Here is a 25,628-nt window from a genome sequence, read left to right on the forward strand (position 1 = left end):
GGTTAGCGGTTAGGGTTGTGTCATGGGGTTGGTTGAGTGTTAGCGTTAGGGTTTCCAGCTGTGTTTCAATATATTTCGGGAATCTGCATCAGATGCTGTACTGATATCAGTGACTTTATATCCGGAGGGAAATGTTGATTAATATTGTATTTTAAAATTCTAGTGGATTACAGTATGAATTGGATTCAAGATTTCATCTTTTTTTTAAATAAATGCGCTATCATTTGTCTCCTGGTTGACTCTCATCATCTCCTGGGGATTTAGATCTAATTCCTGGGAAGTCCAGGGCAATGCAGGAGGTTTGGTAACCGCAGTTAGGCTTACAGTTCGTGTTAGTGTTGGGTTTGGGTTCGGGTTAGGCCTGGGCACAGCGTTGTTGTGCTGGGCTCCGGGGGAGACATAAAGCGGCGCCATGATGCTTTGTGTCATCCTCCCTGTTCCCTTCTTCATCGTCCCCAAAGTGGCTCTTCGCCCCCAAGCCGCTGAGCCCGGAGCTGCCGTCTGCCGGCGAGTGTCCGTCCACGCCGAGGGCTCTTCCCGGGGGTCGCAGGCGAGGCAGAGGTGGCGGGGGTTGTTCTGCCCCGATCCAGGCTGCTTGTCCCTGGCCCTCCCCGACTCCGTCTGGATCAGGACCAGGCGCGCAAGAGCCCACGGGTTTCCCCCAGCATCTGGTCACGTCCCGTGGCTGCCGCCCAGCATGGACTAGTGGAAAACTTGCTCTTGTTTGGCAAGGATCTGGGGACAGGGGGTTTCACACGGTGGCAGCCACGGCGATCGGCCCTGTGTGGGCACGACGAGCTCCCCGGGGCGGAAAAGACCATCTTGGTACTCTACTCGTCATAACTGGCCCTGCCTGTCCCACGCCGTGAGCCCTCATTAGTGTCTGGCAAGAAACAGTCAACAACGGATCTCCTGTGACTTTGTCCTCACCCCTTCCCCTGGTGTAAACATTTATGTCAGCCCTCAAGCATCGTCTAAAACCCAGACAGGCCTAAATTTGTCCGCGTGCCCTCATTCGGGAACCCCCCTTGCAACACAACTGGCCCGCGTCATGCTTCCGGGCCAAACCCCTTCATCCCCCAGGGAAGCCCTCCGTTGCCCCGCTGCCCTGCTCTGCCCTGTCCCTCTCGGGTCCGGGCTGCGCGCCCGGGACCTGAGCCAGGCGTGGGTGCTCTTGGCGCCGTGTTATTCCTCCCCGAGAGGGAAACCAAAGGTGCCCAAGTCTGCTAGACGACGCGGAGCCTCTGGAGGACGTGGGTCCTGGGGGTGAAGCAGAAGCAGCGGGACCAAGAGGTTATTGAGACTGAGCCAGACTCCCTGAGGGCGCGTCCATACATGCGCATTAAAGCATCACAACCCCCCCCCCGACGTGCATTAAAAGGAGCGAACGGGACTGTTTCTAGCGCCTCGCAAGGGGGTATGGGATTGAATGCACATCACCTAAAGCGCGTGGATTGAATGTGTAGATGCACCTTACGGGGCGGGGGTGCGCTGGGAGGGGGGTAACAGGGACGGGTCTGAGTTGGACCCTCAGTGCTGCAAAGGAGGGAGGGACGGGGGAAAAACCCTGCTCAGACCCCGTCGCTCTCCCATCCAGCCGCAGCCCAGGGCAGGGCTCCTGGCAGAGGGGGCTGGGAGGCATGCCCCCCGCCCCATTGGAGAGGGACCCCATAAATGCAGCCGGGGGGGCATAGAGGGACCCTGTCCACGGGCCCGTCTCCTTCAGGTGTGGGGGTGACCCCTACTGCCTTCCCTGCCGCCCGTGCCTAGGGGTCACCCCTTTGCCCTGACCTTAGCCCCACTTGGCCAGCGTCCCCGGCAGACACAAGCCCTGTTTTGTGGGGGAGGCGGCGAGCCAGCTCCCCCCCCCCCCCCGTGATCCCGCTGGCTGGGGACAGGGATGATGCAACAAACGCATGGGGACCGACGTGGGTCATGCAGCACCACGCGCCGCTCATTTTCCTCTGCCCCCCGTGGGCTCCGTGGGGCAGTCCTGGCTTGCCCCCTCCACTCCCGCATCTTGGCCTGGCACGTGTGGGCACGCGGTGCGGGGGTGGAGCGGCAGCGTCTTCAGGCCCGTTTATACAAATGGGGAAACTGAGGCAGCCCCAAGCAGGGTCCCAGCACTTGAGGGAGGGAGGTCAGGTGCTCAAGCCCATTATACAGATGGGAAAACTGCCTCGCTCCTCTCTGTCTAGGCTTTTGGCAGCAGCTCCGATGAGTCATAAAGGCCTAGAGCCGCGGAGCTGGCAGGGCTATTGGGGTTGCATCCAGCCCAGCCCTCCCCCACCAATGAGCTCAGTGGGGAGGGAGCCCTGACCCGAGCTCTATATAAGCACCGAAGGGCTTGCAGACTGCTTGATGCACAGCTGCCATGACCCCACTCCGGGCGCTTCTGGGTAATGGGCCGGGCGGCGGTGGGGAGGGGGGGCACAGGTTGGAAGTGAGGGGCAATGGGCGGCTGGGGGGGCAGGGGGCTGCGGGTCGGGAGTGAGGGGCACCGACGGGGGGGCCCGTGTTCACCCTCTGCTCTGTCTCCCCTGCAGCTCTTGCCAGCCTCCTGGCCAGCCTGGCCCCAGAGGTGCCCCCCATGTCAGCCGCCCCCATTGGTGAGAGCCGGGGGGTCCTGGGGGGGCGGGGGGGGCAGGTCCAAATGGAGCAGGTAGTTGCATAGTCGGTCGGGTCGGGTCGGGTCGGGTCGGGGCGGGGCGGAAGGGACCCGAGCACATCATCCCGTGAGACCCCTGCCGTGGCAGGAAAGGATGCTGGGGTCACACGACCCCGGCCAGCTGTCTGTCTAGCCTCCTTCTGAACACAAAGACAGACGTTGGTGTGTGCACGTGTGCTGTGTGTGTTTGGGGGGGCATGTGTTTGTGTAGGAAGGGGGCGTGTCGAGTGTGTCACTGCAGGTGTGTATATCGGTTCTGTGCGTGTGAGTGCATCTATGGAGGCATGTTTGTGTGCACGCATGCTTAGGTAGGGGAGGGGAGGTGTGTGCATGTCCTGGATACTTGGGTTGTGTGTGTGTGCAGATGCACGTGTGTAGACAGGGTTGTGTCTACATAGGTAGGTGTGGGTGATGTGTGTGTGTGTGTAATATGCAGGTACATGTGTGTTTATGTAGGACTGTGCGTGTGCGTGTGTGTGTGCGTGTGTGTCCCGTATTCCTGGGTTACAGAATCATAGAATCAGACAACGAGGGTGGGAGGGAGCTCGGGGGGGCACGTCAAGCGCACCCCCACCCCCGCTCCAAGCAGGACCAGCCCCAACTCCATCACCCCAGCCGAGGCTTTGTCTACCTGGGTCCTAAACACCGCCAAGGATGGAGACAGCACCACCGCTCTGGGGAGCCGGCTCCAGTGTTTTACCCCCCTCCTCATGAGAAAATGCTTCCTAATCTCCAACCTCAACTCCCGTCGCTGCAGCCGGAGCCCATCCCCCTTGTCCTGTCAGCTGCCCCCACTGAGGACAGTCCCGCTCCGTCCTCTGTGCAGCCCCCAGCAGGGAGGTGAAGGCTGCTATTCAATCCCCCTCCGTCTTCTCTTCTCCAGACTCAATCAGCCCAGATCCTGTCCCCCAGCCCCCAACCATTTTCATTGCCCTCCGCTGGACTCTCTCCAACGTATCTGCATCCGTTCTGCAGTGGGGCCACAGCTGGACACAGGGCTCCAGATGTGGCCTCCCCAGTGCTGAACAGAGGGGAAGAATCACTGCCCTCGACCCGCCAGCGATGCTCCTACTGATGCAGCCCAGGATGCCCTGGCAGCACGGGCACACTGCCGGCTCCTGTCCAGCTTCTTGTCCCCCGTCCCCCCCGGTCCTTTTCTGCAGAGCTGCTGCCCAGCCCGTCCCCCCAGCCTGCCCCGGTGCAGGGGATCGCTCCCTCCCCAGCGCAGGACTTTGCACGTGTCCTTGTTGAACCTCATGGGATTGGATTTCTTTTGGCCCAAGCCTCCCATCCGTCTGGGTCTCTCTGAGCCCCAGCCCCACCCTCCAGCGTATCTGCTTCTCCCCCCGGCTTGGGGTCTTCGCGAACTTGCGGAGGGTGCACCCCATCCCATCTTCCAGGTCGGTGATGACGACTTGGAACACAACCAGCCCCAGGACCGACCTCTGGGGCACTCCACTTGATACGCTCACACACACACACACACACACACACACACACGTGCTTATATGTGCACACATCTATAGGGATGTATGTATGCACAGACCTGCACATGAGTGCGTGCGTGCGGTGCATGTACCTGTGCGTGCATTGGGGGAGCCCTGCCCCCCCTCACACTTTTTCTCTCCTGCCAGACCCGATCGTGGAGGGGCCGTGCCCGGGGCACTCCTACAGCAACGACACGCACCTCTGCTGCATGAATGACAAGCAGCACTGGGTGCTGCCACGGACCCACGCCATGCAGGACTGCTGCGGCCTGCAGCCCTACGACGCCAGGACCCACGACTGCTCTGAGGACGTGACTGTGGTGCTGCTGCCCGTGGGCCAGAGTAGGTGCCTGGGGAGCTGAGCCGGCCGGGGGGGCTGGGATGGTGCAGGAGCAGGCGGGCGGGGGTTGGGGGGGCAGACCCACGGGGTTCTCCTGCGCCCTCTGCAGGATGCCCCGGGCTTCGTCTCACCCCGGGTCTGTTTGCCCCACAGGATGGGAGCCACCCCCCTGGCCGCCCTCCGGCCTCTGCTTCCAGAAGGCCCTGCTCTTCCTCCGGGCCCTGCTCAGCCTCCTCGAGTGAACCAGGCCCCCATCCTGTCCTGGGGGCCCGATCCTGATCCCCGCGACAGGAGGGGGCGCTGTGGGGGAAGGGGCCAGAGGGGGTTGCACATGTAGGGCAGGGCGGACCCCAGCCCCAGATGCAAATGTATCCCAGTCCCTATGCAAAGCGGCAGGGGCGCACTGGGTTTTGCAAATCCCAGACACGCGCACCCCCCCACACACCTCTCCCGCCCCCCCATGCATGCACCCCCCCCCGCCTCCACACCCATGCGTGCACTCACACACACGTCCCACCCCCCCACACCCATGCATGCACACCTCTACCTGCCCACACGCCCATGTATGCACACGCACGCCCACGCGCACATCATCATACATTTCCCTATACCAAGCCGCATGCTAACGAGCCAGATCCCACTGGCGGATCCATCTCCAAATGAAATTGCCCCCCAAGGCAGGCGGGATGCAAACAGACTGATTTGCATATGCAAATCCATCCTCCGCCCGATCCGACGCCATATCCCAGTTCAGGATCCACGGCCGTGGGCCCAGCCATTGGACCCCCTCCTCCCAGACACAAACCAATCAGAAGGTTGGTGCCACTCAGCTCATTACCATATGCAAAGCCACATCCTTCCATAGGCTAATCAGCAGATTTCCATATGCAAATCATGGCCAATCCACACATCCGGCTCCCAACCCTAACGAGTTTTCCACCAGTTATAGCTCCTGCGGCCTCACCCCGCAGCCGGCTCATGCTTATATTTAAGTAAACTTGCTCCCCTCTTTTGCATGTCAGCCTAATTAATATTCAGCCTAATTAATATTCAGCCTAATTAATATTCAGGGATGCTGAACAGTTCTTGCTGTTCTTGCTATAGGCTGAAACTCTGCTCAGGCCACGTGACCTAGCGGGTGGGTGGGGAGGGAGCCTGGAGCCGGACTCCTGGGCTCTCTGTTTGCCTGGGGGGGCCAGTATTTGTGTGGGGGGCAGGGCATGGACCCCCCCTCCCCCCCAGACCAGGGGCCATTCACCGATCTGAAGGGGACAGACAGGGTTTATCCTGGGGCAACCTCCTCCAGGGGTGTCATGACAGGGCCAGGCCACGGGGGCAGCTCCCGGCCTATCCCGGGATACGGCTGCGTCTGTCCAGGGTTAAACCGGGTTAAATGGGGGCAGGCTCCTAAACCCCCCAGTGCGGCCCTGGGACAGTGTCCCCCAGTGGTCAGAGCAGCGGGAGAGGGGCTTCCTTGGCCTCCCTGGGGGGCTCTTCCTGCCCCGCTGCCGCTGCCTCAGTTTCCCTCTTTGTGGGGTGGGGGCTTTTATGCGGGTTTTTAATGGGGGCGGGTTGCCCCCGCTTTTCAGCGTCAATAAAAGGGCGATGGAGACCAGCCTGGCTCGTGTGTCGTCAGTGGGGGCCAGGGGGGCAGGTCCTCAGGGATCCCCGGGGGGCTCACCGCTGCTACCAGCATTATCATGGCTGGGGGGCGCCGTTGCCATGGGGACCGGTCACCATGCCACAGAGGTTGCCGTGGCGACCCTCTGCCCATAGGGACCAGCACCCCAGGGCATGCGGAGCCTCCATTGCCGTGGCGACCTCCAGGTTCTCTGCCCCCCCCCAGGGCGAGGCGGAGCTGGGGGGCTGCGCTAGCGCCCTCTGCTGGCTGGGGTGGGGTTGGCCCCGCTGCTGCCCCCCCAGGTGCTGCTGCCAGGTGAGAGGTGCCCCCCCGGGAGACCCCAGCCCAGCTCGGCAGGGTTCAGGGCCTAGTGGTTAGAGCAGTCACCCGGGGGCCTGGGTTCCCCCCCAGTACCCCCACCCACCGGGCAGGAACTGCCCCCTGCTGGTGGGGGGGGGCAGCAATGGGGGCCCAGGCAGGATGGGGCCACCCCTTGGGGGTGGGGGGGGCAGGCCCCGAGCGGGGGCACCTCATTGGGGGGGGAGGGGGGCTGCCAGGACCCAGCTCCCAGTCTGGTACTGGGGCCTGCTGGGAAGACACCCCTCCCCTTAAGAAACCCCACCCAAGCCCCTGCTCCCAGAAGCCCTTGGGGGGAATTTTCCATTGAAAAAAAAAGGTCAATTTTGAAGCTGAAAAACCATCGCCTTCCCCAAAATGTATCCCCACGTGCTGGGCGGGAGGGGAGGAAGTCCTGCTCCAATGCATGCCGGGAGCGGCAATCTCCAGGGGCCAGAGGCTGGACTGCATTCCCCACAATGCACCACGGCTGGTCTCTGCCCGGTGCACGTTGGGAGCTGTAGTCCCTGCTCAGAGAGCGACCCCAGGAGCCCGGAGAGGCCGAACCCCGACGCCCAGCATGCCCCGCGGCAGGGCAGGGCCTGGCGCATGCTGGGAAATGGAACTCTGCACCCCCTTGGGCTGGACTACAGCTCCCAGCATGCACCAGGGTCCCAGGCAGGGCCCATGAGGGGGGCGGGGCCAGGACATCGGGGCCCCCTGGTGGGCAGGGACGTGGGGTCCAGTGGCTAGAGTCACGTGAGAAGCCCCCTCCACAGGGGGCATATGGGCGTGGCCAGGGACTCAGGGGGCGTGCCCACAGGGAAGGCGGGGCCTTAGGGCGTGGTCACGCGGTCAGGTGGGCGTGTCTATACTAAAACACCGGCCAGTTAGGGTGGGGCGGGGCTAGGGGGTCCTTCTGCCCCTTTGCGCGGGGCCAGGGATGTCACGGGGGTAAGGGGGCGTGGCCTGCTGGTTTTGAACCTGCTTGCTAAGAAGGCTGGGGGCGGGGCAGGTGGACTGTGGTGCAAGGGGGCGTGGCCGTGGGTGGGAAAACGAAGGGCTTCATTTGCATAAGGGGCGTGGTGAATGGCCTGTGGGGCGGAGCGTCCCCTGCCGCCTGCTGCCCTGCGTGCTGCCCTCCTGGGCCGCCCCATTGCGTTCTCGGGGGGTGCGGGGCAGCGGGCTCGACCATTCCGCGCGCGGGGGATTCCCGCTGAGCTCCCCCCGCCCCGCGCGGCACAGCCGCGGCTCCCTCCCTATTCCCTGCACTTAGTTCCGCCCCCTATCCCCCTTCCCGCTCTTTTAAAATGGCCCGGTCCAATTTTGACGCATTGCAGGTGAGAGGCGGCCAATCCCCGCCGCGCTCTCATCCTGCCGCCCGCTCTGAGCCAATCGGAGCGCCGCTGCCATAGGTGAGCGGCGTCTCCTGGTCTCCTTCCGCGTCGGCATGTAAAGTAGTCCCGCGGAGGGGGGCGGGGTTTCCACCGCCCCCCCGGCCCCGCCCGGCCGCGCCCCCTCCCCCCAGCGCCTTCCCGGGCCGGAGGGGGCGGGCCCGGGCGGGCTGGGGGCGGGGCCAGGAGGGGGCGGGGTCGCGGCGGAGTGATCCGCGAGCGGGGAGAGCGGCTAAACGAGTCCCCGGCTCCTCCGCCCCCCCCGCCGCCGCCGTTGCCCGGAGCTCGTGCCGCGCCCGGAACCGCCATGGTGAGGGGGGGCCGGGACACGCGGGGGGCCTGGCGGTGTCAGGCGTGGGGGTGTCCTGCGTGGGGAGGGCGCGGTTGGGGGCCCCGGGATTGTCGCGCGCGTGGGGGTGGGGGTATCTCGCGTGGGGGGACGGGCGGGCGGGCGGGCGGGCGCGGGTCCCGCGGGGGGAGGGGCGGGGAGCGTCTCGCGTGGGGGCCTGTGGGGGAGGGGCTGGGGTCGTGGCTGGGGGTGACAGGCCCGTGCGGGGGTGGGGGGGAGGGGCGGGGTGCAGGTGTCACACGTGGGGGGCAGTGGGGGAGGGGCCGTGGTCATGGCTCTGGGGGCATCAAGCCGGTGGGGGGGCGTCACGAGTGGGGGGCGCTGGTTTCCGGGGGGCTGTTGTGGCCCAGCCCCTCCCCCGCTGTGTTCCCAGGGGTGCGGCCCCGTGGGGGGGGCTGTGGTGCGCTGCAGGGCTGCCCCCCCCCCACCCCGCGTGGAGGGCACGGGGGTCTGGCTTGGCGCGGGCCTTGCTGCGGGGTCGCGTGTGCATGCGTGTGCGTGTGCGTGTCCCTCCCCGGGGCAGGGAGCTGGGGGTGGGGGGGACCCCCAGCGCCTGCCCCCCTCCCCAATGACTCTTCTTGCCCCCCAGGCCGACCAACTCACCGAGGAGCAGATAGCAGGTGAGCGCGGGGGGGCATCTCTGCACCAGGGGTCCAGCTCCCCCCCCCGGGGGCACACGGGAGATGTCGGGGGGTCCTGGGGGTGACGCCCAGCTGGGGGGCGCAGGGGTGACACCCAGGGGTGCGTGGGGGGTGATGTGCCCTGTCTCCCCCAGCAGGGGGTGCCCGAGCTCTTAAAGGGCCAGCAGCTTAAGAATTACCCCCTACCCGCTCTACTTCCCCTGTAGTCCCTGGGGGTTTCCAGCCCCCATCCAGGCGCAGCTCGGCCCCCCTGCCCCCCGAGTCGGGGGCAGGGACAGGGCCCAGCTCACCTCCCCCTGCCTCCCCCCCCCCGCAGAGTTCAAGGAGGCCTTCTCCCTCTTCGACAAGGACGGCGACGGCACCATCACCACCAAGGAGCTGGGCACCGTCATGCGCTCGCTGGGCCAGAACCCCACCGAGGCCGAGCTGCAGGACATGATCAACGAGGTGGACGCTGACGGTGAGGCCCGGCCCTGGTGGGCGCAGCCACGGGCTCCCCAGGGCCGGAGCGACCTGTGGCCCCAGCAGCCTCCGTGCTTGTGCACAGGGCAGATGGGGACAGGGAGCGGAAAGCAGAGCGGTAGTTGGGGGAGGGGACACAGGGCTGGAGGCTGAAAAAGCAGTGGATTGGTTCAGGACCAGGAGCAGAAAGCAGAGCAGTAGGTTGGGGAAGGAGCTGAAAGCCGAGCAGTGGGTAGGACAAAGCAGTAGCTTGGGAAAGGAGCAGACAGCAGAGCAGCAGGTGGGGCGGGGAGCAGAAAGAGCGTATGATGGGGCACTGAATGCAGGGCAGGGAGCCAGAAGCAGAGCATTAGACAGGGCAGGAAACAAGTGGAACAGCCAATGGGGAAGGGACTGCGTGGCGGGGAGCAGAAAGCAGAGCGGTCGGTGGGGAAGGGACTGCAAAGTAGGGAACCGAAGGCAGAGCAGCAGATGGGGCAGGGAGCAGAAATCAGAGCGGTTGACAGGGCCGAGGGCATGACAAGGAGCGGAGCAAGCAGGTGGGATGGGGGCTGCAGGGCAGGGAGCGGAAAGCAGAGCGGGGCATCGAGCAAGGGGCAGAAAGCAGAGCAGCAGCTGGGGCAGAGCCCGCAGGGCAGGAAGCAGAGAGCAGAGCGGCGGATGGAGCTGGGGGTACAGGGCAGGGAGACGAAAGCAGAGCAGCAGATGGGGTCAGGGCAGCTCTTGTGGAGGCTGTGGGGCTCCCCTCCCCACCCCCCCCAACTGCCCCCTCCCCCGCAGGCAATGGCACCATCGACTTCCCCGAGTTCCTGACCATGATGGCGCGGAAGATGAAGGACACAGACAGCGAGGAGGAGATCCGGGAGGCCTTCCGCGTCTTCGACAAGGTGGGTGCCCCGTGGGGGTCCGGAAATCCCCCCCCCCCCCGCCCCTCCCCCCCGCCTCACCCCTGCCCCCCCACCCCGGCAGGACGGGAACGGCTACATCAGCGCGGCCGAGCTGCGCCACGTGATGACGAACCTGGGCGAGAAGCTGACGGACGAGGAGGTGGACGAGATGATCCGCGAGGCCGACATCGACGGCGACGGGCAGGTCAACTACGAAGGTGCGTCGTGGGGGCCCAGGCCGGGGGGAGGGGGCACGTGGGCGGGGCCAGGCCAGGCCCCCCCCTCACGGCTGCGTCTCTTGCAGAGTTCGTGCAGATGATGACGGCGAAGTGAGGCCGCGGCGGGCGGCTGGCGACGTCCTTCGCCCCCCCCTCGCCGTGCCCTGTCCCTGTCGCTCCCCCCACCCCGGTTTTCTCGGCAAACTCCAACCGGCCGCGATTAAAGCCTCCCCCCGGCCCCCCCGCTGCATGCCCCCCGCCCCTGCAGCTGGCCGGGGACTGCACCTTGCATGTGTCCAGCTCCATGCGCCAACCGGGCCCCCAGCGGCCCCCCCCTTCCTGGGGCCGGGGCAGGAAGGTGGGGGGAGGGGAAGGGGGGGTCGTACCCCCGAAGTGCAGCCAGGAGGGTCTTCATGGGGGGGCCTGGGAGCCAGGCCGGGGGGGGGCAGGGGTCCCCCGTGGCCCCCGTGTGTACAAAGCGTCTGTGTCCTTATTGTGCGGATGGAGCTGCTGTGTATATATCTCCCTGCCCTGCGGGGGGGCCCGGGGGGGGGTCTCCTGGCTGGGGGGGCGGCCCCGGGGAGGGGGGCCAAGCCGTGCCCGGCGCTGTCTGTCCCCCCCGGCCCCGCGCTGCTCTGTCGTGAATCGTGACCTTGCCTTGGCTTTGGTGCCCGCCCCGCGGACAGCATGATCCGCCGCGTCCTTTTATAAGGGGGTTCATTAAGGGGATAATTAAGGGGGAGGTTATCGGAGGGGGAGGGGGCTCGTGCTCGGCCAGTCAGGGTGGCGGGAGGGGGGTTCAGTTCATCCTCGGAAGCAGGTGGGCGGCTGTGTCTGAGCCCTCCCCGCCCCGCAGATGGGGCCTCCTCCAGCCCCCTGGCTGCTGCCCCCCAGCTGCCTGGGGGGTCCGTGGTGGAGCCTGGGGGGCAGGCAGGGGGCGGGGCCGGGAGTGGGGCTGTCGGGGAATCGGCAATGTCGTGTTCAGTTCAAGCTGTGAAAATCAAACTATATCAATGTTTTCCAATAAAATACAGTGACTACCTGGCCTGCAGCCCCCGCGCCTGGGGGGCAGCCGCGGGGGTCTTGACCCCGTGCTCTGTGGGGCTCCTACGCTTGGCTGCTTGGTCCGCACTCGTCTCGGCTTGACCTAGATGTTTAAGCCGGTTTCGGAGGTGTTGGGGTGACCTGGGATGGAGCCTGGTCAGCTGCTGAACCAAAGCTGAGGCGCTAGGTGCTGCCTGGGTGGGGGTGGTGCCCGGGCTGAGGCTGGTTTTCAGCTGCTTAACACGAAGCGGAAAGCCTGGCCGCTGCTGGAGGCAGGGTGATGGTTTGGACGGGCTGAGCGGGCTTCCACAAGGGAGCGAGACTGGATGTGAGGCCGGGGGTGTCGGGCTCGGGTTCCGCTGCAGCGATGAGCTAGGCGGGCTGGGCTGCCCCTCCCTGCTCCCAGCTCGGCCCAGGCTCCGGCTGCCAGCGGGTGGGGGAGCAGAAAGCAGAGCAGTGGAGGGGGCGGGGGATCCTTGAGGTCTCCGTGCCTTTGCCTCCCTGCCGGCCTGTGCCTCAGTTTCTCCCGCCTTGAACCGCAGCCTGGGGCCACCTGTGACGTCATTTCCTGGCGGGGGGGTGACGACCTGGCTCATTCCTTCCCCCCTCCCCCCGCAGGGCTGGGACACGCGTGGTGACCCCCGGGCGGGGGCAGAGAAGCGGGGGCTGCAGCCCGCACCCCTGGGTTCCCTCCTCGAGGGGAGGGGAGGGGGCGAAGGCTCGAGGGCCCGCCTGACCGCCCCCCCCCCGCCCCGTGCGTGTCACGGGTGGGAGGCGCGGGCCTGGCCCTGCCGCGGCCCCTTCCAGCCGGCGTTGAGCGGCCGGCGGCGGGCCTGCGCCCGGGCCCGGGCCGTGCTGCGGGGCAAATATTTAGACAGGCGCGGATTAGGGGATTAGGCAGCGGGAGTGTTTACACCGCGCGCCCCACACCAGGGCAGCCGGGCCGTGCCGTGTCTCTTCCACGCTCTTTATTGCCGCAGCTCCGCCGCGGGCGCGGGCGCTGTGTCCGTGTCGCGGGCGCCCGGCTCCGCGCGTGGCCGTGGCCGTGGGCAGCGCGGCAGCGCCCGCAGCAGGATGTAGATCCAGGGGTCCAGGATGGGGTTGAGGGCGCCCAGGCGGAAGGCCACCAGGTCCGCCTCGTCCCGGCCGTCCGGCGCCAGCGCCCCCACGAAGGCCCGCACCTGGGGGGGAGGGGCGGGGAAACTGAGGCACGACGCTCCCCGGCCGGGGGGGGCCGAGCCGGGAGGGGGCTCTACCCCCCCCGCCCCGCCACGCCGTGCCGGGGGCAGCCCGCGGGGTGCGGGGCTGCCGGGCATTGACCCCCCAGGACCCCGCCCGTCTGCACCCGGGATCCGCCAGACGGGGGGCACACGCCTGGATGAGGGCTCTCCCCGCCCTGCCTGGCCCGCCCCAGTCCCCCGCACCCAGGGCTGACCCGGGCTAATCCGGGCCACACGCATTTATCCCAGCTCAGCTCCTCCCCCTCCCAGTCCACACCAGGCCCTTGCCAGCTCTCCCCAGTCCGTCCCAGTCCCCATGTTGAACCCGGGTTCGTTGTGGCCACACAGACACTTATCCCAGGTTAACCCCTCCCTTGCCAGGTCTCCCCACTCTGCCCCGTCCATCCCAGTCCCTGCCACCATGTTTAACCCGGGTTAATTGCAGTCCAGGTTAACCCTTCACCCCCTCAATCCAATCCAGGCCCATACCAGGTGCCCCTCATCCATCCCACACCTCGTGGCCATGTTTAATCCAGGTTAATTGTGGCCACACGGGCACTTATCCTGGATTAACCCTTCCCCCCCCCCCAAATCCACACCAGGGCCACCCTGTCCAACCCAGCTCACCACCAGCGGCAGGGAGCAGACGAGGAAGACGACAGTGACCAGGACGAGCTGCGCCAGGTGCTGAGCCTCCTCCTGCACGCCCAGTGCCTGCAGCCTCCGGCCCCCACTGCCCCGCCTGTGCCACATGCGCGCCAGGCTGCGGCCCGCGGAGCCGTTGCAGGCCAGCACGCCCAGCACCAGCAGCGCGGTGAGCGCGGCGTAGGCCAGCGAGAAGGCGGCAGCCGGCGGCCTCATGTCCACGTAGCACCAGGTGCCCGGGCAGTACTGGCGGTAGCGGCCCAGGCCGGCCAGCGGCAGGGAGCAGAAGATGGCACTGAAGGCGTAGAGGCCGCCCAGGCCGCGGCGGGCCCAGCTGGCACCATCGCCGCGGGCGTAGAGGTAGGGGTGGCTCAGGGCCAGGCAGCGCTCCAGCCCCATGGCGCCCAGCACCAGCGTGGAGGCCAGGCCGAAGAGGGCCATGGCGTAGGCAAAGAGCGGGCACAGCCCCGGCGCCAGCCCCTGCAGCGTCCGGCCCCGTGCGTAGGCCGCCAGCACGGCCGGGCTCAGCACCGCCGTGCCCAGCAGGTCGGTGGCGGCCAGGCCGGCGGCCAGCACCCCGAAGGCCGAGGCGCCCCGTGCCCCCCGCGCCGCCAGCAGCCCCAGCGCCAGCCCGTTGCCCCCCAGCCCCGCTGCGAACATCAGGGTGCTGGGCACCGGGCTGCCCCCCTCCAGCAGGTGCGTGGCGTTCGTGCACCAGGACAGCCGGGCCGGGGCGGGCGGCATGGGGGGGCTGGAGCTGGGCACGTGGGTTCGGGGGCCTGGGGGGGCCTGCAGGACGGGCTCTTGGTGGGGCCGGGGCTGGAGCTGCCTGGAGCGGGCCCGGCGGCAGCTGGACGCCTGGTCCCTGGAGGCGGTGGCGGGGTCTGGAAGAGAGGGACAGACGGGGGGGTCGGAAGCCGGATGCCCGCGGCACTGTCAGGCTGGGGGAGCCCGGATGCCGGGGGCGGGGGGCGCTGCCAGGGTTGCTATTCCCGTCCCGGGGGAAAGCCGGAGCTCAGCGATTAGAGCCGGGAGCCGCGAGCTCGGACGCCTGGGTCCGGGGGGGCAGCGGGGTCTGGTATGCGGGCTCGGGGTGGGGGCGGCTGGGGGCCCTGGGCCGCCCGCACGCCTGCGGTCCCCCGGCTCTGCCGGCTCCGGCTCCGGGGGCTGGGCTGGGGTCCTGTCCCGGCGCGGGGCCGGGCAGGGCAGCGGAGTGTGGGCGCGCTGGGGTTGGGGGGGTGGGGGGGAGCCCGCCTGGGTCCTGTGCCGGCTCGGGGGCGGGGTTGGGGCCCGGACGCTGGGGTCTCCCCCGGGCCCGGGGCGGGGACCCACCTGCAGGTGCCCGTCGCCGCCCGTCCCCGCCGGGAGCCGCTCTGAGCCGGCAAGGAGGGGCCGCCCCGCCCCGGGCCCTGCGCCGCCGCCCCACCCGAGCTGGCCGCATCCCCGCGTGGGGGGGTGTGACATGACACGGGGGTGACAGGAGGGCGGACGCCTGGGCTCCCCGGGGCGGGCAGCGGCCCCGCCTGTCCGTGGCCGTCCGTCTGCCCCCCTCGCTGCGGCCCGGGGGCCAGCCCCCCCCCCCCCTTCCTCCAGCTGCGTCAGGGCCCCCATCCGGGCAACGGGGAAACTGAGGCACGCCGCGCGGGGCTGGTCCGGGAACCCAGGCGTCCTGGCTCGGGGGGGTGGGGGGGCCACCCACGCGCGGGCCGCGGACGGACACCCACGACGTGTCCTTGTCCCCGCACTGCCGACGTGTCTGCACCCGCCCGCCGGCCCTGCCTAGTGATGGGGGGGGCACGGATGGACCCGCGGCCCCGCGGCAGCCCCCCCCCCGGCCCGGGCCCCCGCGGGGGCGGGCGTGTCCCCCCGGAGCCGGCCGGGGCCGCGGCAGCTCGGCTCGGCTCGGCGCGGAGCCGTCGGCTCTGAATAATTGAGCGGCCGCCGGGGTGGCGGAGGCTTTGAAGCCAGGCCCGGCTCCGCTCCCCGCGGGCTCGGCCCGCCAGGTCGTCCGGGCCGGAGCGCGGGGGCCCGCCGGGCCTGCCCTTTGGAGCGGGATGGAGCCAGGCCCCCTGCTAGCCCCCCCCCGCAAATAACCCCAATTAACTACCCCCCCAGCAAAGGGGAGGGGCTCATATGCCCCCACCCGGCCCTGGGGGGGCCCGGCGGGGAGGGGGGGCTGGCAGGAAGGGGTTTCGGGGCAGTAAAGCCGTCACAGGAGCTCCCGGCCTGGCCCCGGGTGTGCAGGGCAGCAGAGAGCGGGCCCCGCCTGGCAGGGGAAACTGAGGCACAGCACGGAGCCCGGCGGGGGGAGCCCAGCTGTCCTGCCAGCCATGGCGATACACGGTGGGGTGCTGCGGCCGGGGGAAACCGGGCCTGACGCTGCTTAGCTCGGGGGATGCAACCCTGCAGCAGAGAGAGGCCACTGTGCAAACACGTGTGTCCAGGTGACTGTGCAAAGGGGGGGGAGCGCTGTCACATGCTTGGGCACGTGCGTGTGGGCGAATCTGGGAACGCTTGTGTGTGCGAGGACTGGAGCACACTTGCGCGTGTGTAAGCACGTGTGTGCACAGAGGAGTACATGGGCATGTACACGTGTGTATTGGGGGGTGGCGTCTCGGTGTGTGCCAGTCTCCTCCGATGGGTTTTAACCCTTTGTCTCCCAGCCCCGTGCCCAGTACCTTATGGGGAGGGGGCACTCTCTCCCCCCCCGGGCGGTGCTCCCCACCCACCGCTCAGGGCAGGGGCCAGGGACCAGGTGGAGGCACGGGTGGGCGGGGGTCACTCAGCGCCTTTATTGCCTGGGGGGCACAGAGGGAGGGATGCCTACGGGGAGAATGGGGAAGTTGTCCGTGGGGGTGGATGGATGGGTGGGTGTCGATGGGGATGGATGGATGGATGGATGGACGGACATTTATCGAGGCGGGCGGTGTGGGTGTCTATGGGGATACATGGATGGATGACAGATGTCTGTGGAGATGGATGTTTGGGGGGTAACTATAGGGATGGATGGATGGATGTGTGGGTAGGTGGATGAGTGGGTAGATGTCCGTGGGGATGGATGGGTGGATGGATGTGGGGATGGATGGGTGGGTGGGTGGGTGGGTAGGTAGATGTCTGTGGGGATGGATGGATGGATGGATGAATGTCCATGGGGATGGACGGGTGGGCAGGTGGGTAGATGTCTGTGGGGATGGATGGATGGATGGATGGGTGGATGGATGGCTGTCCGTGGGGGTGGGTGGGTGGGTGGGTAGATGTCCATGGGGACGGATGGGTGGGTGGATGGATGGATGGATGGATGTCCATGGGGATGGGTGGGTGGGTGGGTGGGTAGATGTCTGTGGGGACGGATGGATGGATGGATGGGCGGATGGATGGATGGATGTCCGTGGGGATGGACGGGTGGGTGGGTGGGTAGATGTCCGTGGGGACGGATGGGTGGGTGGATGGATGGGTGGATGGATGGATGGATGTGGGGATGGACGGGTGGGTGGGTGGGTAGATGTCCGTGGGGATGGATGGGTGGATGGATGGATGGATGTGGGGATGGATGGGTGGGTGGGTGGGTGGCTAGGTAGATGTCCGTGGGGATGGATGGATGGATGGATGGATGGATGGATGTCCATGGGGATGGATGGGTGGGCAGGTGGGTAGATGTCTGTGGGGATGGATGGATGGATGGGTGGATGGATGGCTGTCCGTGGGGGTGGGTGGGTGGGTGGGTAGATGTCCATGGGGACGGATGGGTGGGTGGATGGATGGATGGATGGATGTCCGTGGGGGTGGGTAGATGTCCGTGGGGACGGACGGATGGGTGGGTGGGCGGGCGGTGTCAGCAGGGCCGGACGGACACGTGGATGTCTGCGGCGGGCGGCTCAGAGCAGGACGCAGAAGAGGCGCTTCTCGCGGAAGGGGTTCTCGGCCGCGGGCACCGGGGCCACCAGCGGGTCCTCCTTGGCGTGCGCCTCGCAGTAGGCCAGCAGCTCCGCCGCCGCCTTGGACACCTGCGGGCAGCCGGGGGTTAACCCACGCCCGGCCCCACCGCTGCCCCCTGGCGGCTGGCGCGGGCTGCGCCAGCTGGGGTAGGAGGTGGGGCTTGCACGCGGGGGCGGGGCTTGCGCGAGGGGCAGGGCTCTCACTTTCATGCGGTCGATGTTGACTTCCAGCTTGAGTTGCTCCACGGCCTTGCGCGCCTCCGCGATCTTGGCCATGTTGTTGGACATGGTGCCTGTGTGACACACGTGTGTGCTGGGGGGTGCCCATGTCACATGCGTGTGCTGGAGGGGGGCCATGGTCGCCACCCCCTTCCCGAAGCTGCCCCCACCTCCCCCGGCGGGGGAACTGAGGCCAGAGCAAGGGTGTGGGGGGAGAAGAAGCACGTGTCCAAGTGTGTGTGTGTGTGTGTGTGTGTGTGTGTGTGTGCGCGCGCGCGCGCGCGCGCGCAACGGGCAGGGGCTACATATGTGTGCACGTGCTGCTGCCTGTCCAAGCGTGTGCGTGCATATGTGTGTGCCAGCATGCCACCACCCCGTGTGCACAGGGGCGTGTGAGGATGCGTGTGGACAGTGTGTGTCAGTGTGTGTGGGTGCACACGTATGTGCACGTGAGCTGTGTTCGTGTGTGTGTGTGTGTGTGTGTAAGCGGATGCACACAGGATCTGAGCCCCCCCGCACTTCGGGGACCGTGGGGGCGGGGCCTGGCTAATGAGCCCGCAGGGCCCCGCGCTAATTGCTGCACATCCCCGCGGCGCCCGGCAGGGGGCGCTGCGCCCCGGGAGCCGCCTTAAAGGGCCAGCGCCGCCGGGTTATGCCAGAACCTGTGCGTGTACATGCCAGCACACAAATGTGTGTCGGTGTGGAGGCGTTTGGTGTGTGTGTGGAGATTGGGTCTTGCACACGTGTGGGTACATCTGCATCTATTGGCAGGGGTGTTTGTGTATGTGTGTGCACATGGATGCGTGCACGCTGTCTGCATGTGTGTAGATGTGTGTATGCTTCGGTACATGTGTGTGCACGTATGCAGGTGGGTACACATGGGGGTGCTGCTTGTGCATCTGTAGTTATGTATGCATAGGTGTGGGTGCATGGGGGCATGTGTCTGCGCAGGCATGAGCATGTGTGTGTGGGGGCAGAGGTGGGTGCACATGAGAGGATGCTTGTGTATGTTTGTGCGTGTGTGTGTGCATGCGTGCATGCCCTGGGGTGTTCTTGTGTGTCTGTTTGTGCATGTATGAGTGTGTGCGCGCGTGCAGGTGGGTGTGTATGGCGGGTGTCTGTATGTGCATCCTGCATGCATGTGTGTGTGTGTGTGTGTGTGTGTGTGTGTGTGTGCAGATGCGCGTACATGGGAGGGCTCTTGTGTATCTGTGCATGTATGAGTGTGTGTGTTTGTGTGGGTGTGCATGGGGGGGGCCTGTGTGTCTGTTCATGCATGCATGACTGTGTGTGTGTGTGTGTGGTGCACACCCAGGCTCAGCCCAGAGCAGCCTCCCCCCGCAGAGCCCCCAGGCCAGGGTGGGGGGGGGTCCCTAGCCTCTACTCCAATCCCCTTGTCCCCAACTGCCCCCCACTCCTTCCAGCCCCCTTCACCCCCCAGCCTGCCCTGCTCGCCGCCTGCCTCAGTTTCCCCCCCCTGCAACCCCGTCCCGGCCGCATGCCCCGCTCACCTGGGCCTCCTGGGGGTGCGTGGGGGCTGCAGTGGGTCCCCCCCGAGCTTCTCCGGCCACTGCGCCCGGTGCTGGTTCCTCGAGCTGGCAGCAGTGTCGCCTCCCCCGGCCCCTCGGGGGGCCCGAGCAGCTGGCAGGGCCGCGGGGGGCCGCACACGCAAGCACACGCGTGGCTGAAGGGGCAGGCGCAGCCCCCTCCTGCGGGCCACAGGCAATGGGGGGGCAGGCCGACATGGGTCAGCCACCCCATGCAGGGGGGCCCCTCCCAGGATGGACAGATCCCCCCCAGGGCAGGGGGAGCCCCAGCAGCCTCCAGAGGGTGGGGGAGTGGGTGAGCATGCACATATATGTGGGCACATGTGACCTGAACCTGTCTGTGGGGGGGGGGGGCGCACCTAATCCCCCCACTCCCCCATTACCCAGAATCCCTTGGGGCCTGGTTTGCCTCCCCCCCAGCCACTGCCCTGCAGCTGGCCCCATGGCTGGGAGATATTGCGGGGGGGGGGGGTGGCATGGACCAGACCCCGCGGGGGAAGGGGGAAAGTACCCAGGGTTGTGGGGGTCTGTGAGGGGCCCTGCCAGGGTGGCCTGGCACTTTGCACAGGCATTGCACGGAGGGGGCACATTGCACGAGGGTCTGGGGGGCAGTATAGGACGTTCAGTGAGGACATGGGGTGGCATGGTGCATCGCACGAGCGTTGCAGGGCCAGGGCGGTGCATCACACGAGGACTGGGGGCAGTATGGTGGGTTGGGTGGCAGTATAGTGCATTGCACAAGGGTTGGAGAGGCAGGGTGGTGCATCGCACGAGGGTGTGGGAGAGCACAGTGCATCGCACAAGGGAGAGGCTCATTCCAGCCCCACCTTGGGGGGAACTGGCCATGGCCTTTGTCCGGGCTAAGGATGCCAGCGGCCAGCCGGGGTGCAGCCTGGGCCCTCCCAGCTCGCCTTGCGGCCTTCCCCGGGCTGGCCATCGGGGGGTGACGGCGCCCACACTTGGGGGTGGTAATATGGCAGCAGTGCATTGTGGGACTGTGAGGGTGCCCCATTCACCCAGGAGGGGTTGTGGCCCCCCATTGCCCTGGTGTAGACGAGCCGCCATAGGGCGGGGGCTCTGAAGGGTTAACTTGCGGGGGGGGTCTAGCAACAAGGTCACCATGGAGATGACTGGGGGGGCAGGAACCAAGGGTGGGGGGGAAACCAGAGACCTGATAAAAATGAGATCATGCGTTTCCATGGCGACGTTGCTGTGGTTGCACCAAAGGAACGCAACCCCCCCAATACAGCCAGCTGGGGGGGTGGGGGCAGGGAGCCCACAGGCGCGCGTGCACACACACACGAATGCGCACACACTCACATGTATGTACACCTATATGCAGATATGAATGTGCACACACACACACACGCATATGTACGCTTTACATGCGCGCACACATACATACATGTACACACCCCTACAGGCGCGCGCACACGCACACACAAGCACGTGCATTGTCTCCCCCCCACCCCGGGCCCTCGGGCGGGGGTCCGTGCGGGGGCTGGGGTCTCACATCTGGAAGGCGGCAGCAGCCCCTGCCCCCCCCCCCGAACTGGCCCAGGGCCCTGGCAGAGCAGGGGGGGCACCGAGGGGATGGGGGGCAGAGCCCGGGGAGGAGGGGGAGCTCTCCCAGGCAGGGGGGGAGCTTGGGGGGCAGAGCCAGACTGGGAGGAGCCAGGCCGGGGGGGGGGCGGCTGTTGGGGGATAACCACTGGGGTGGGGGGGAATGTGCTGAGCTAGGCCGGGGGGGGGGGGGGGGGGCGCTGGGATGCAGGGGGACCTGGGAGAGACTGGGCGCAGGAAATGGGATGGACTGGGGGGCACTGGGCCAGTCTGAGGGGCACTGGGGGGGGTAAGAGCCAGGCTGGCACGACTGGTGGGGCAAGGGAAGGCTGGGAGGAAGGGCCCGGCCTGGTCGTGGGGGCTGCGCCCGGCCCCACGTTTCCGGCCCATCTGGTTTCCATCAGGGGCCGGAGCCGGGATCGGCGCCAGGCCGGAGCCGCGGCTGGGCCGGCCCCAAGGGGGAGGGGGCAGGGGGGTTGCGGGGCTTTGAAACCAGCTACTCCCCCTCTCTTTTGCCCCCTTTCTCCCCTCCGGTGGCTTGCACGGGCCCTCGTGCGAGGGGCGCACATCTCCGGTGCACGAGGGGGGTTGCTATGCGTGGCGCAGAGGCTGTGCCCCCCTCCCCCACATGTGCACATGCGCTTGTGCATGGCCTCGCACGCCCACCCCCTTGCCCGGGCTCAGACACGTGGCACTTGCACAAATAACACTGATCTTTATTTACAAACCCAGGGGGGGGGTCCCCCAAGCGCCCCCAGCAAGGGGGTGTTGCCCCCCCCCAGGGCTGCAGCGGGGGAGGGGAGGCCCGGATCCGGCACCATCCCCTTGGCAACCGGCGCCCACCCCCTGCCTGGCACGAAGCCGCCGAGCTGCGGCGTCACACGGCTGCCCGTGTGCGAGCCCTGAGCACCCCCCGGCCAAGGCACGAGTGCTGCTTTCACGGTGGGGGTCCTCGCACGGCGCAGCACGGGAAGGGGGGTGGTTGGCACAAGCAGGGCACTGATTCACCACCCCCGTGAGCTCACCAGGACGGAGGGATGAAACGCTTGGGGCACCAATTCACCAGGCCCGTGAGCTCACCAGGACCGGGAGGGGCTGGCCCAATCATGGCACTGATTGCCCGCAGCCATGAGCTCACCAGGACGGGCGAGGGGACACTGAGGCACGACAGCACGGCCCTCCATCCCCACCGCCTTACCCCACGCACCCTTGAATTACCTTACCCTTTGACTAGCCCCGGAAGGGGAGGGGGGCTCTGGGGGCAGCTGGTGTGGTTTCATGATGGGGCACCGCTGCCCTCTGCCCCCCCACACCAGGCCCCTCCCCCAGGGCTGCAGAGTGCAGGGAGGGGCAATAAAGAGGGGCAGATGTGGGGGGCGGGGGAGTTGTAAATCAGGCCGAATCAGGATTGGGGCCCCAGTGCCAGGGGGAGGGGGGGCTCACACGGTGGTCATGACCTTGAGGGAGCCGGAGCGGAACCGCAGGATCTTTTTTTTGAGCGCGTGCGAGGCCTTAATCTTGACAAAGAGATTGGGGCGCCCGGGCCCCGGCGCCTGGGGCCACACCAGCCCCCCCCCGCTGCCCTCCGAGTCGCTGGAGCCCGACCCCGAGCCAGGTGACGCAGCCTCGCTGGGGCTGGACTCGCTGGGCCCTCCCCCCCCGGAGCCCTCCGAGTCGCTCTCGGCCTCTGCGTACATCGCCGGGCGCACCGGCCCCCGCCGCTGGCCCCGGGCCCCCTCCTCGGGGCAGATCTCAGCCGTGGAGCGCCACTTGCGGTACCCCCCCCGGGCCACAGTGGGGCGGGTGGCGGCAGGGGCGGCAGGCGCAGGCCCCCCCTGCCCCACCAGGCTGTTCTCCGACTGCGAGCGGGCGGCGCGGTGGCCCCGGCGCTCCTCGGCGAAGCGGCATTTCTTGGGCACGGCGGTGCGGCCGGGGGCCCGGTCCAGCGACAGATCCACAGCACGCCCCTTGGCCAGGCCCGGCGGCTTCTTGCGGGCGCCGCGGGCTGGGATGTAGCGCGCCTGCACCATGCCAGAGTCGGCGGGCGCAGGGCGCAGCGTGTGCAGCTTGGGCGGCCGGCGGCAGGCAGCAGCAGCAGCAGCACGTGGCTGGGGAGGGGAGCTCGCACGGCCGCCGGGTGCCGGGGTCCTCTCGTCCCACGAGGCCCAGGCGCGGGGGGCCGCGGCAGCACCGCCCTCGTAGCCTATGGGCGCAGGGGCGCTGGCGCCCCGCTCCGGGCCCCGCCGCTCGCTGGGGGGGCGCTGGCGTAGGCTGTTCTGGCGGCTCAGCCCCGGCTCCGGGGCCAGGCTGGTGCGCGGTGGTGGCAGGGGGGGCCCCCGGGCGCGGCGCCGCAGCAGCCGTGAGATGTAGCTCTCGGCCCCCCCTGGGGAGGGGAAGGCTGGCGGGGCTTCAGAGGGCGGGATCAGGCCCCCCCCAGCTCCCAGTGGGTGCTCAGGGGCCGATAGGGAGCGTGGCACTGTGGGCCGGGGGCTTGCGCCACCTGCGTCACCTGGGGGGGAAGTGGGGGTCAAAGTGGGTCATGGGGGGTCCGACACCCTTGTACTCCCCCCCGTCCTGCTCCCCACTCACCCACGGATTTGGGGCGCTCGCCAGGGCCCTGCCCCTGTCGGGGGAGGGGGGGCGAGTCTGGAGTCTCTGCTGGGTGGGCTCCGGCATAGAAACCTGGGGGGAGGCAGAGATGTGAGAGGGGGGCTGGGACCCCCCACTGCTGAGCCGGGAGGGGGGGCATTCAGGACTCCCGGGTACTTTGGGCAGCCCCAGGAGGGGGGATGGGCTGGGCCGAGACCCCCACCAGACGCGGCCGCGGGGCCTCACCTGAGCCAGGCCAGGCCGGGGCGTCCCCGCTGGGGGTCTCGGGGCGCAGCCGCAGCCCCCCCACACGCTGCTCCAGCTCCCACAGCAGCGCAGGCAGGAAGTCCTGGGGGGGGCAAATAAGCCAGGTGTTAACATAGGGTGGGGGGGCACCCTCTTCAGCAACCCCCACCTTCCCCTTGAATCCTGGGGGTCAGTGACCTCTGACCCCCAGACAAATGGGGTGGGGAGGCCCTGGGGCCCTTTTGGGGCTGTTGCTCAAACTCCCCTCTGGGGTGGGGGTGGGGGGGCATCTGCAGACTCGCGATTGAGCTCCTGACCCCCCCAGATGTGGGTGCACAGCTGGCCTGAGCTCTAGACCCCCCGCCCCCACCAAGAACCCAGGCGTCCGACCCCTCCACTGGCCCCAGCCCCAGATGAGAAGCAGATGGAGCCGGGAGCGGGGCTGGGATCAGTCATGGAGCAAGGAGGGGGCTGGGCCAGTCCCTCCCAGTATGGACCAGTACAGCCCAGTCCCGGGCTGAGTCCAGCCGGTGGAGTGGGCGGGGGCACCTGTCCGCGCTGGGTCTCGAACCCCTCCAGGGGGTGGCAGGCCTGGAGCAGCCCGGGGGCCGCGCTGCGTGCCGCTCTGCCCCATTGGCTGCTGCGGAAGGGGGCGGGGCAGGGAGCGGGCATTGGCCACGCCTCCGCGCCTGGGCCTGGAATGCGGCTGAGTCTGGGGGGTCGGGCCCGGCCGGGGGTGCACACGTGTGTGTGTGTGTGTGTGTGTGCGCGCGCACACATGTCCATACACACGCATGCACAGGCCCCCATTACGCACACACACCTCGGCTATGCACCCCCACCTGGACACACACACTACACGCTCCTAGACACGCACACGCACCCCTGTGCACAGCCCATACACCCCCGCTACACACTCACCCCGTACACCAACACACCCTACGCACACAGACAGCCCCGTTCCGGGCGCGCACCCCTCACCTACACCCCCCACATACACGCAGGGTGCGTGTCAGCCGTGACACCCGCAGCGCCGTGCAGAGCCCCAGGCCTGGCCGCGGGGACTCCCCCCACGTGGCAGCGGTACCGGGCTTAGGACACACAGCGGGGCTGCCTGCAGCGGGCCGGGGCTCCGAGGAGCAGCCCCAATGCCGCCGGCTCTGGGGGCGCTGCCGTCACCCGCCCCGCACGGCTCCCGCGTCCCGGGCTGCTCCGCCGCCCCCAGCCCCCCCACCCCCGTGCCGTGACATCAGAGGCGCTCATCAACATGCAGAGCGGAGGGCTGCCATTGGCTGCCGGCGGCTCGCTCCATTAAGCAGCTGCTGGAGGCGGACACCGGCAGCTTCAGAAACGAGCTAATTAATTGCGGGGGGGGCAGGGGCCCGACCCCCCCCCGGGCCATGCGCAGCCGGGTGCTCGGCGCGGCGCGGCGCGGCGCGCACGGCGGGGGACGCCCGGGTCGTGCCCCGTGGGGAGGGGAGGGGCCTGGGGGGCAGGGTCGCAGTCCCCCCCCCGCCCCCGGGCGGCAGTTTTCCCGGCGAGCTGCAGGGGCTGCGCGTCCCGGGCCGGGGGGGGCCCTCCCTCCTGCCGCCCCCTGCGCTCCCCCCCCGCATTCCTGCGCCGCCGCGGCCGGACCATATGAGGCTCGGCGCGGCGCGGCGCGGCGCGGCGCGGCGAGGCGGGGCACTCGCTCACCAGCGGGTCGGGCTCGGGATCGGGCTCGGGCTCGGGCTCGGTGTCGGCGTGCGGCGGCGGGGGCCCGGCGGCGGCGAGGCGCAGGGCCTGGCGCACGCGGCGCTCGTGGCGCTGGCGCAGCAGGTGCAGCTCGCACAGCCCGGCCAGGCCGCCCTCCAGCCGCCCGCGCAGGCGGCCCCGCTCCGGGCTCGGCGGCGGCGGCGGCGGCAGCGACACGGACCGCAGCATCCCGCCGCCGCGCCGCGCCGCGCTGTCAGCGCCTCATCTGCATGGGCCCGCCCCGCCGCCACCCATTGGCTGCGGCCACCGCGCTCCGGGGCGGGGCCGCGCCCGCATGGCCGCGCCCCCCAGCGCTTCCAACGCCGGTGCTCATCTGCATAGCCACGCCCCCCAAGAGCTCTACCGTTGCTTCGAACGCTGGCGCTCATCGCTATAGCCACTCCCCATGGAGCTCTGCGATGCTGGGCCAGCGCGGCGAGTTCTGGTGCTCATTTGCATGGCCACGCCCCCGGCGCTTCCAGT

The 25,628-nt window shown here is 68.1% G+C and overlaps 4 protein-coding genes across 4 annotated transcripts; 1 reads left to right on the top strand and 3 right to left on the bottom strand.

The window, feature by feature from the left end:
* The first annotated feature begins 7,920 nt into the window (after positions 1 to 7,920).
* Positions 7,921 to 11,448, top strand: CALM3 (calmodulin 3). Its single transcript, XM_059717982.1, has 6 exons — positions 7,921 to 8,156; positions 8,785 to 8,815; positions 9,153 to 9,296; positions 10,079 to 10,185; positions 10,268 to 10,403; positions 10,490 to 11,448. Exons 1-6 carry the CDS (start codon positions 8,154 to 8,156, stop codon positions 10,516 to 10,518), a joined length of 450 nt encoding a protein of 149 aa, XP_059573965.1. The 5' UTR covers positions 7,921 to 8,153; the 3' UTR covers positions 10,519 to 11,448.
* A 952-nt stretch (positions 11,449 to 12,400) lies between these two features.
* Positions 12,401 to 15,986, bottom strand: PTGIR (prostaglandin I2 receptor). The gene is made up of 3 exons (XM_019483973.2): positions 14,645 to 15,986; positions 13,295 to 14,196; positions 12,401 to 12,628 (listed from the first exon to the last, which is right to left on the bottom strand). Exons 1-3 carry the CDS (start codon positions 14,751 to 14,753, stop codon positions 12,416 to 12,418), a joined length of 1,224 nt encoding a protein of 407 aa, XP_019339518.1. The 5' UTR covers positions 14,754 to 15,986; the 3' UTR covers positions 12,401 to 12,415.
* A 94-nt stretch (positions 15,987 to 16,080) lies between these two features.
* GNG8 (G protein subunit gamma 8) lies at positions 16,081 to 18,828 on the bottom strand. Its single transcript, XM_014600632.3, has 2 exons — positions 17,452 to 18,828; positions 16,081 to 17,316 (listed from the first exon to the last, which is right to left on the bottom strand). Exons 1-2 carry the CDS (start codon positions 17,602 to 17,604, stop codon positions 17,188 to 17,190), a joined length of 282 nt encoding a protein of 93 aa, XP_014456118.2. The 5' UTR covers positions 17,605 to 18,828; the 3' UTR covers positions 16,081 to 17,187.
* A 2,443-nt stretch (positions 18,829 to 21,271) lies between these two features.
* DACT3 (dishevelled binding antagonist of beta catenin 3) lies at positions 21,272 to 25,372 on the bottom strand. The gene is made up of 4 exons (XM_059718162.1): positions 25,107 to 25,372; positions 23,412 to 23,514; positions 23,166 to 23,258; positions 21,272 to 23,085 (listed from the first exon to the last, which is right to left on the bottom strand). The coding sequence occupies exons 1-4, from the start codon at positions 25,332 to 25,334 to the stop codon at positions 22,016 to 22,018; spliced, it is 1,494 nt and encodes a 497-aa protein (XP_059574145.1). The 5' UTR covers positions 25,335 to 25,372; the 3' UTR covers positions 21,272 to 22,015.
* Positions 25,373 to 25,628: the final 256 nt, after the last annotated feature.

This window comes from Alligator mississippiensis, chromosome 15, assembly GCF_030867095.1.
Source record: "Alligator mississippiensis isolate rAllMis1 chromosome 15, rAllMis1, whole genome shotgun sequence".
Classification (NCBI taxonomy): domain Eukaryota; kingdom Metazoa; phylum Chordata; order Crocodylia; family Alligatoridae; genus Alligator; species Alligator mississippiensis.

Excerpts from the sequence above, each read along its gene's own strand:
- PTGIR (XM_019483973.2), bottom strand. The coding sequence starts at position 14,753 with ATGCGGCCAGCTCGGGTGGGGCGGCGGCGCAGGGCCCGGGGCGGGGCG. Across the intron at positions 14,197-14,644 it reads GCGGCGACGGGCACCTGCAG|ACCCCGCCACCGCCTCCAGG; the intron begins GTGGGTCCCCGC and ends CCTCTCTTCCAG. Across the intron at positions 12,629-13,294 it reads TCTGCTCCCTGCCGCTGGTG|GTGCGGGCCTTCGTGGGGGC; the intron begins GTGAGCTGGGTT and ends CCTCCCCCCCAG.
- GNG8 (XM_014600632.3), bottom strand. The coding sequence starts at position 17,604 with ATGGCCCCCCTCCAGCACACGCATGTGACATGGGCACCCCCCAGCACA. Across the intron at positions 17,317-17,451 it reads TCAACATCGACCGCATGAAA|GTGTCCAAGGCGGCGGCGGA; the intron begins GTGAGAGCCCTG and ends GGCTGCCCGCAG.
- DACT3 (XM_059718162.1), bottom strand. The coding sequence starts at position 25,334 with ATGCTGCGGTCCGTGTCGCTGCCGCCGCCGCCGCCGCCGAGCCCGGAG. Across the intron at positions 23,259-23,411 it reads CCCGGCCTGGCCTGGCTCAG|GTTTCTATGCCGGAGCCCAC; the intron begins GTGAGGCCCCGC and ends GCCTCCCCCCAG. Across the intron at positions 23,086-23,165 it reads CGAGCGCCCCAAATCCGTGG|GTGACGCAGGTGGCGCAAGC; the intron begins GTGAGTGGGGAG and ends CTTCCCCCCCAG.
- CALM3 (XM_059717982.1), top strand. Across the intron at positions 10,186-10,267 it reads CCTTCCGCGTCTTCGACAAG|GACGGGAACGGCTACATCAG; the intron begins GTGGGTGCCCCG and ends CCACCCCGGCAG. Across the intron at positions 10,404-10,489 it reads CGGGCAGGTCAACTACGAAG|AGTTCGTGCAGATGATGACG; the intron begins GTGCGTCGTGGG and ends CGTCTCTTGCAG.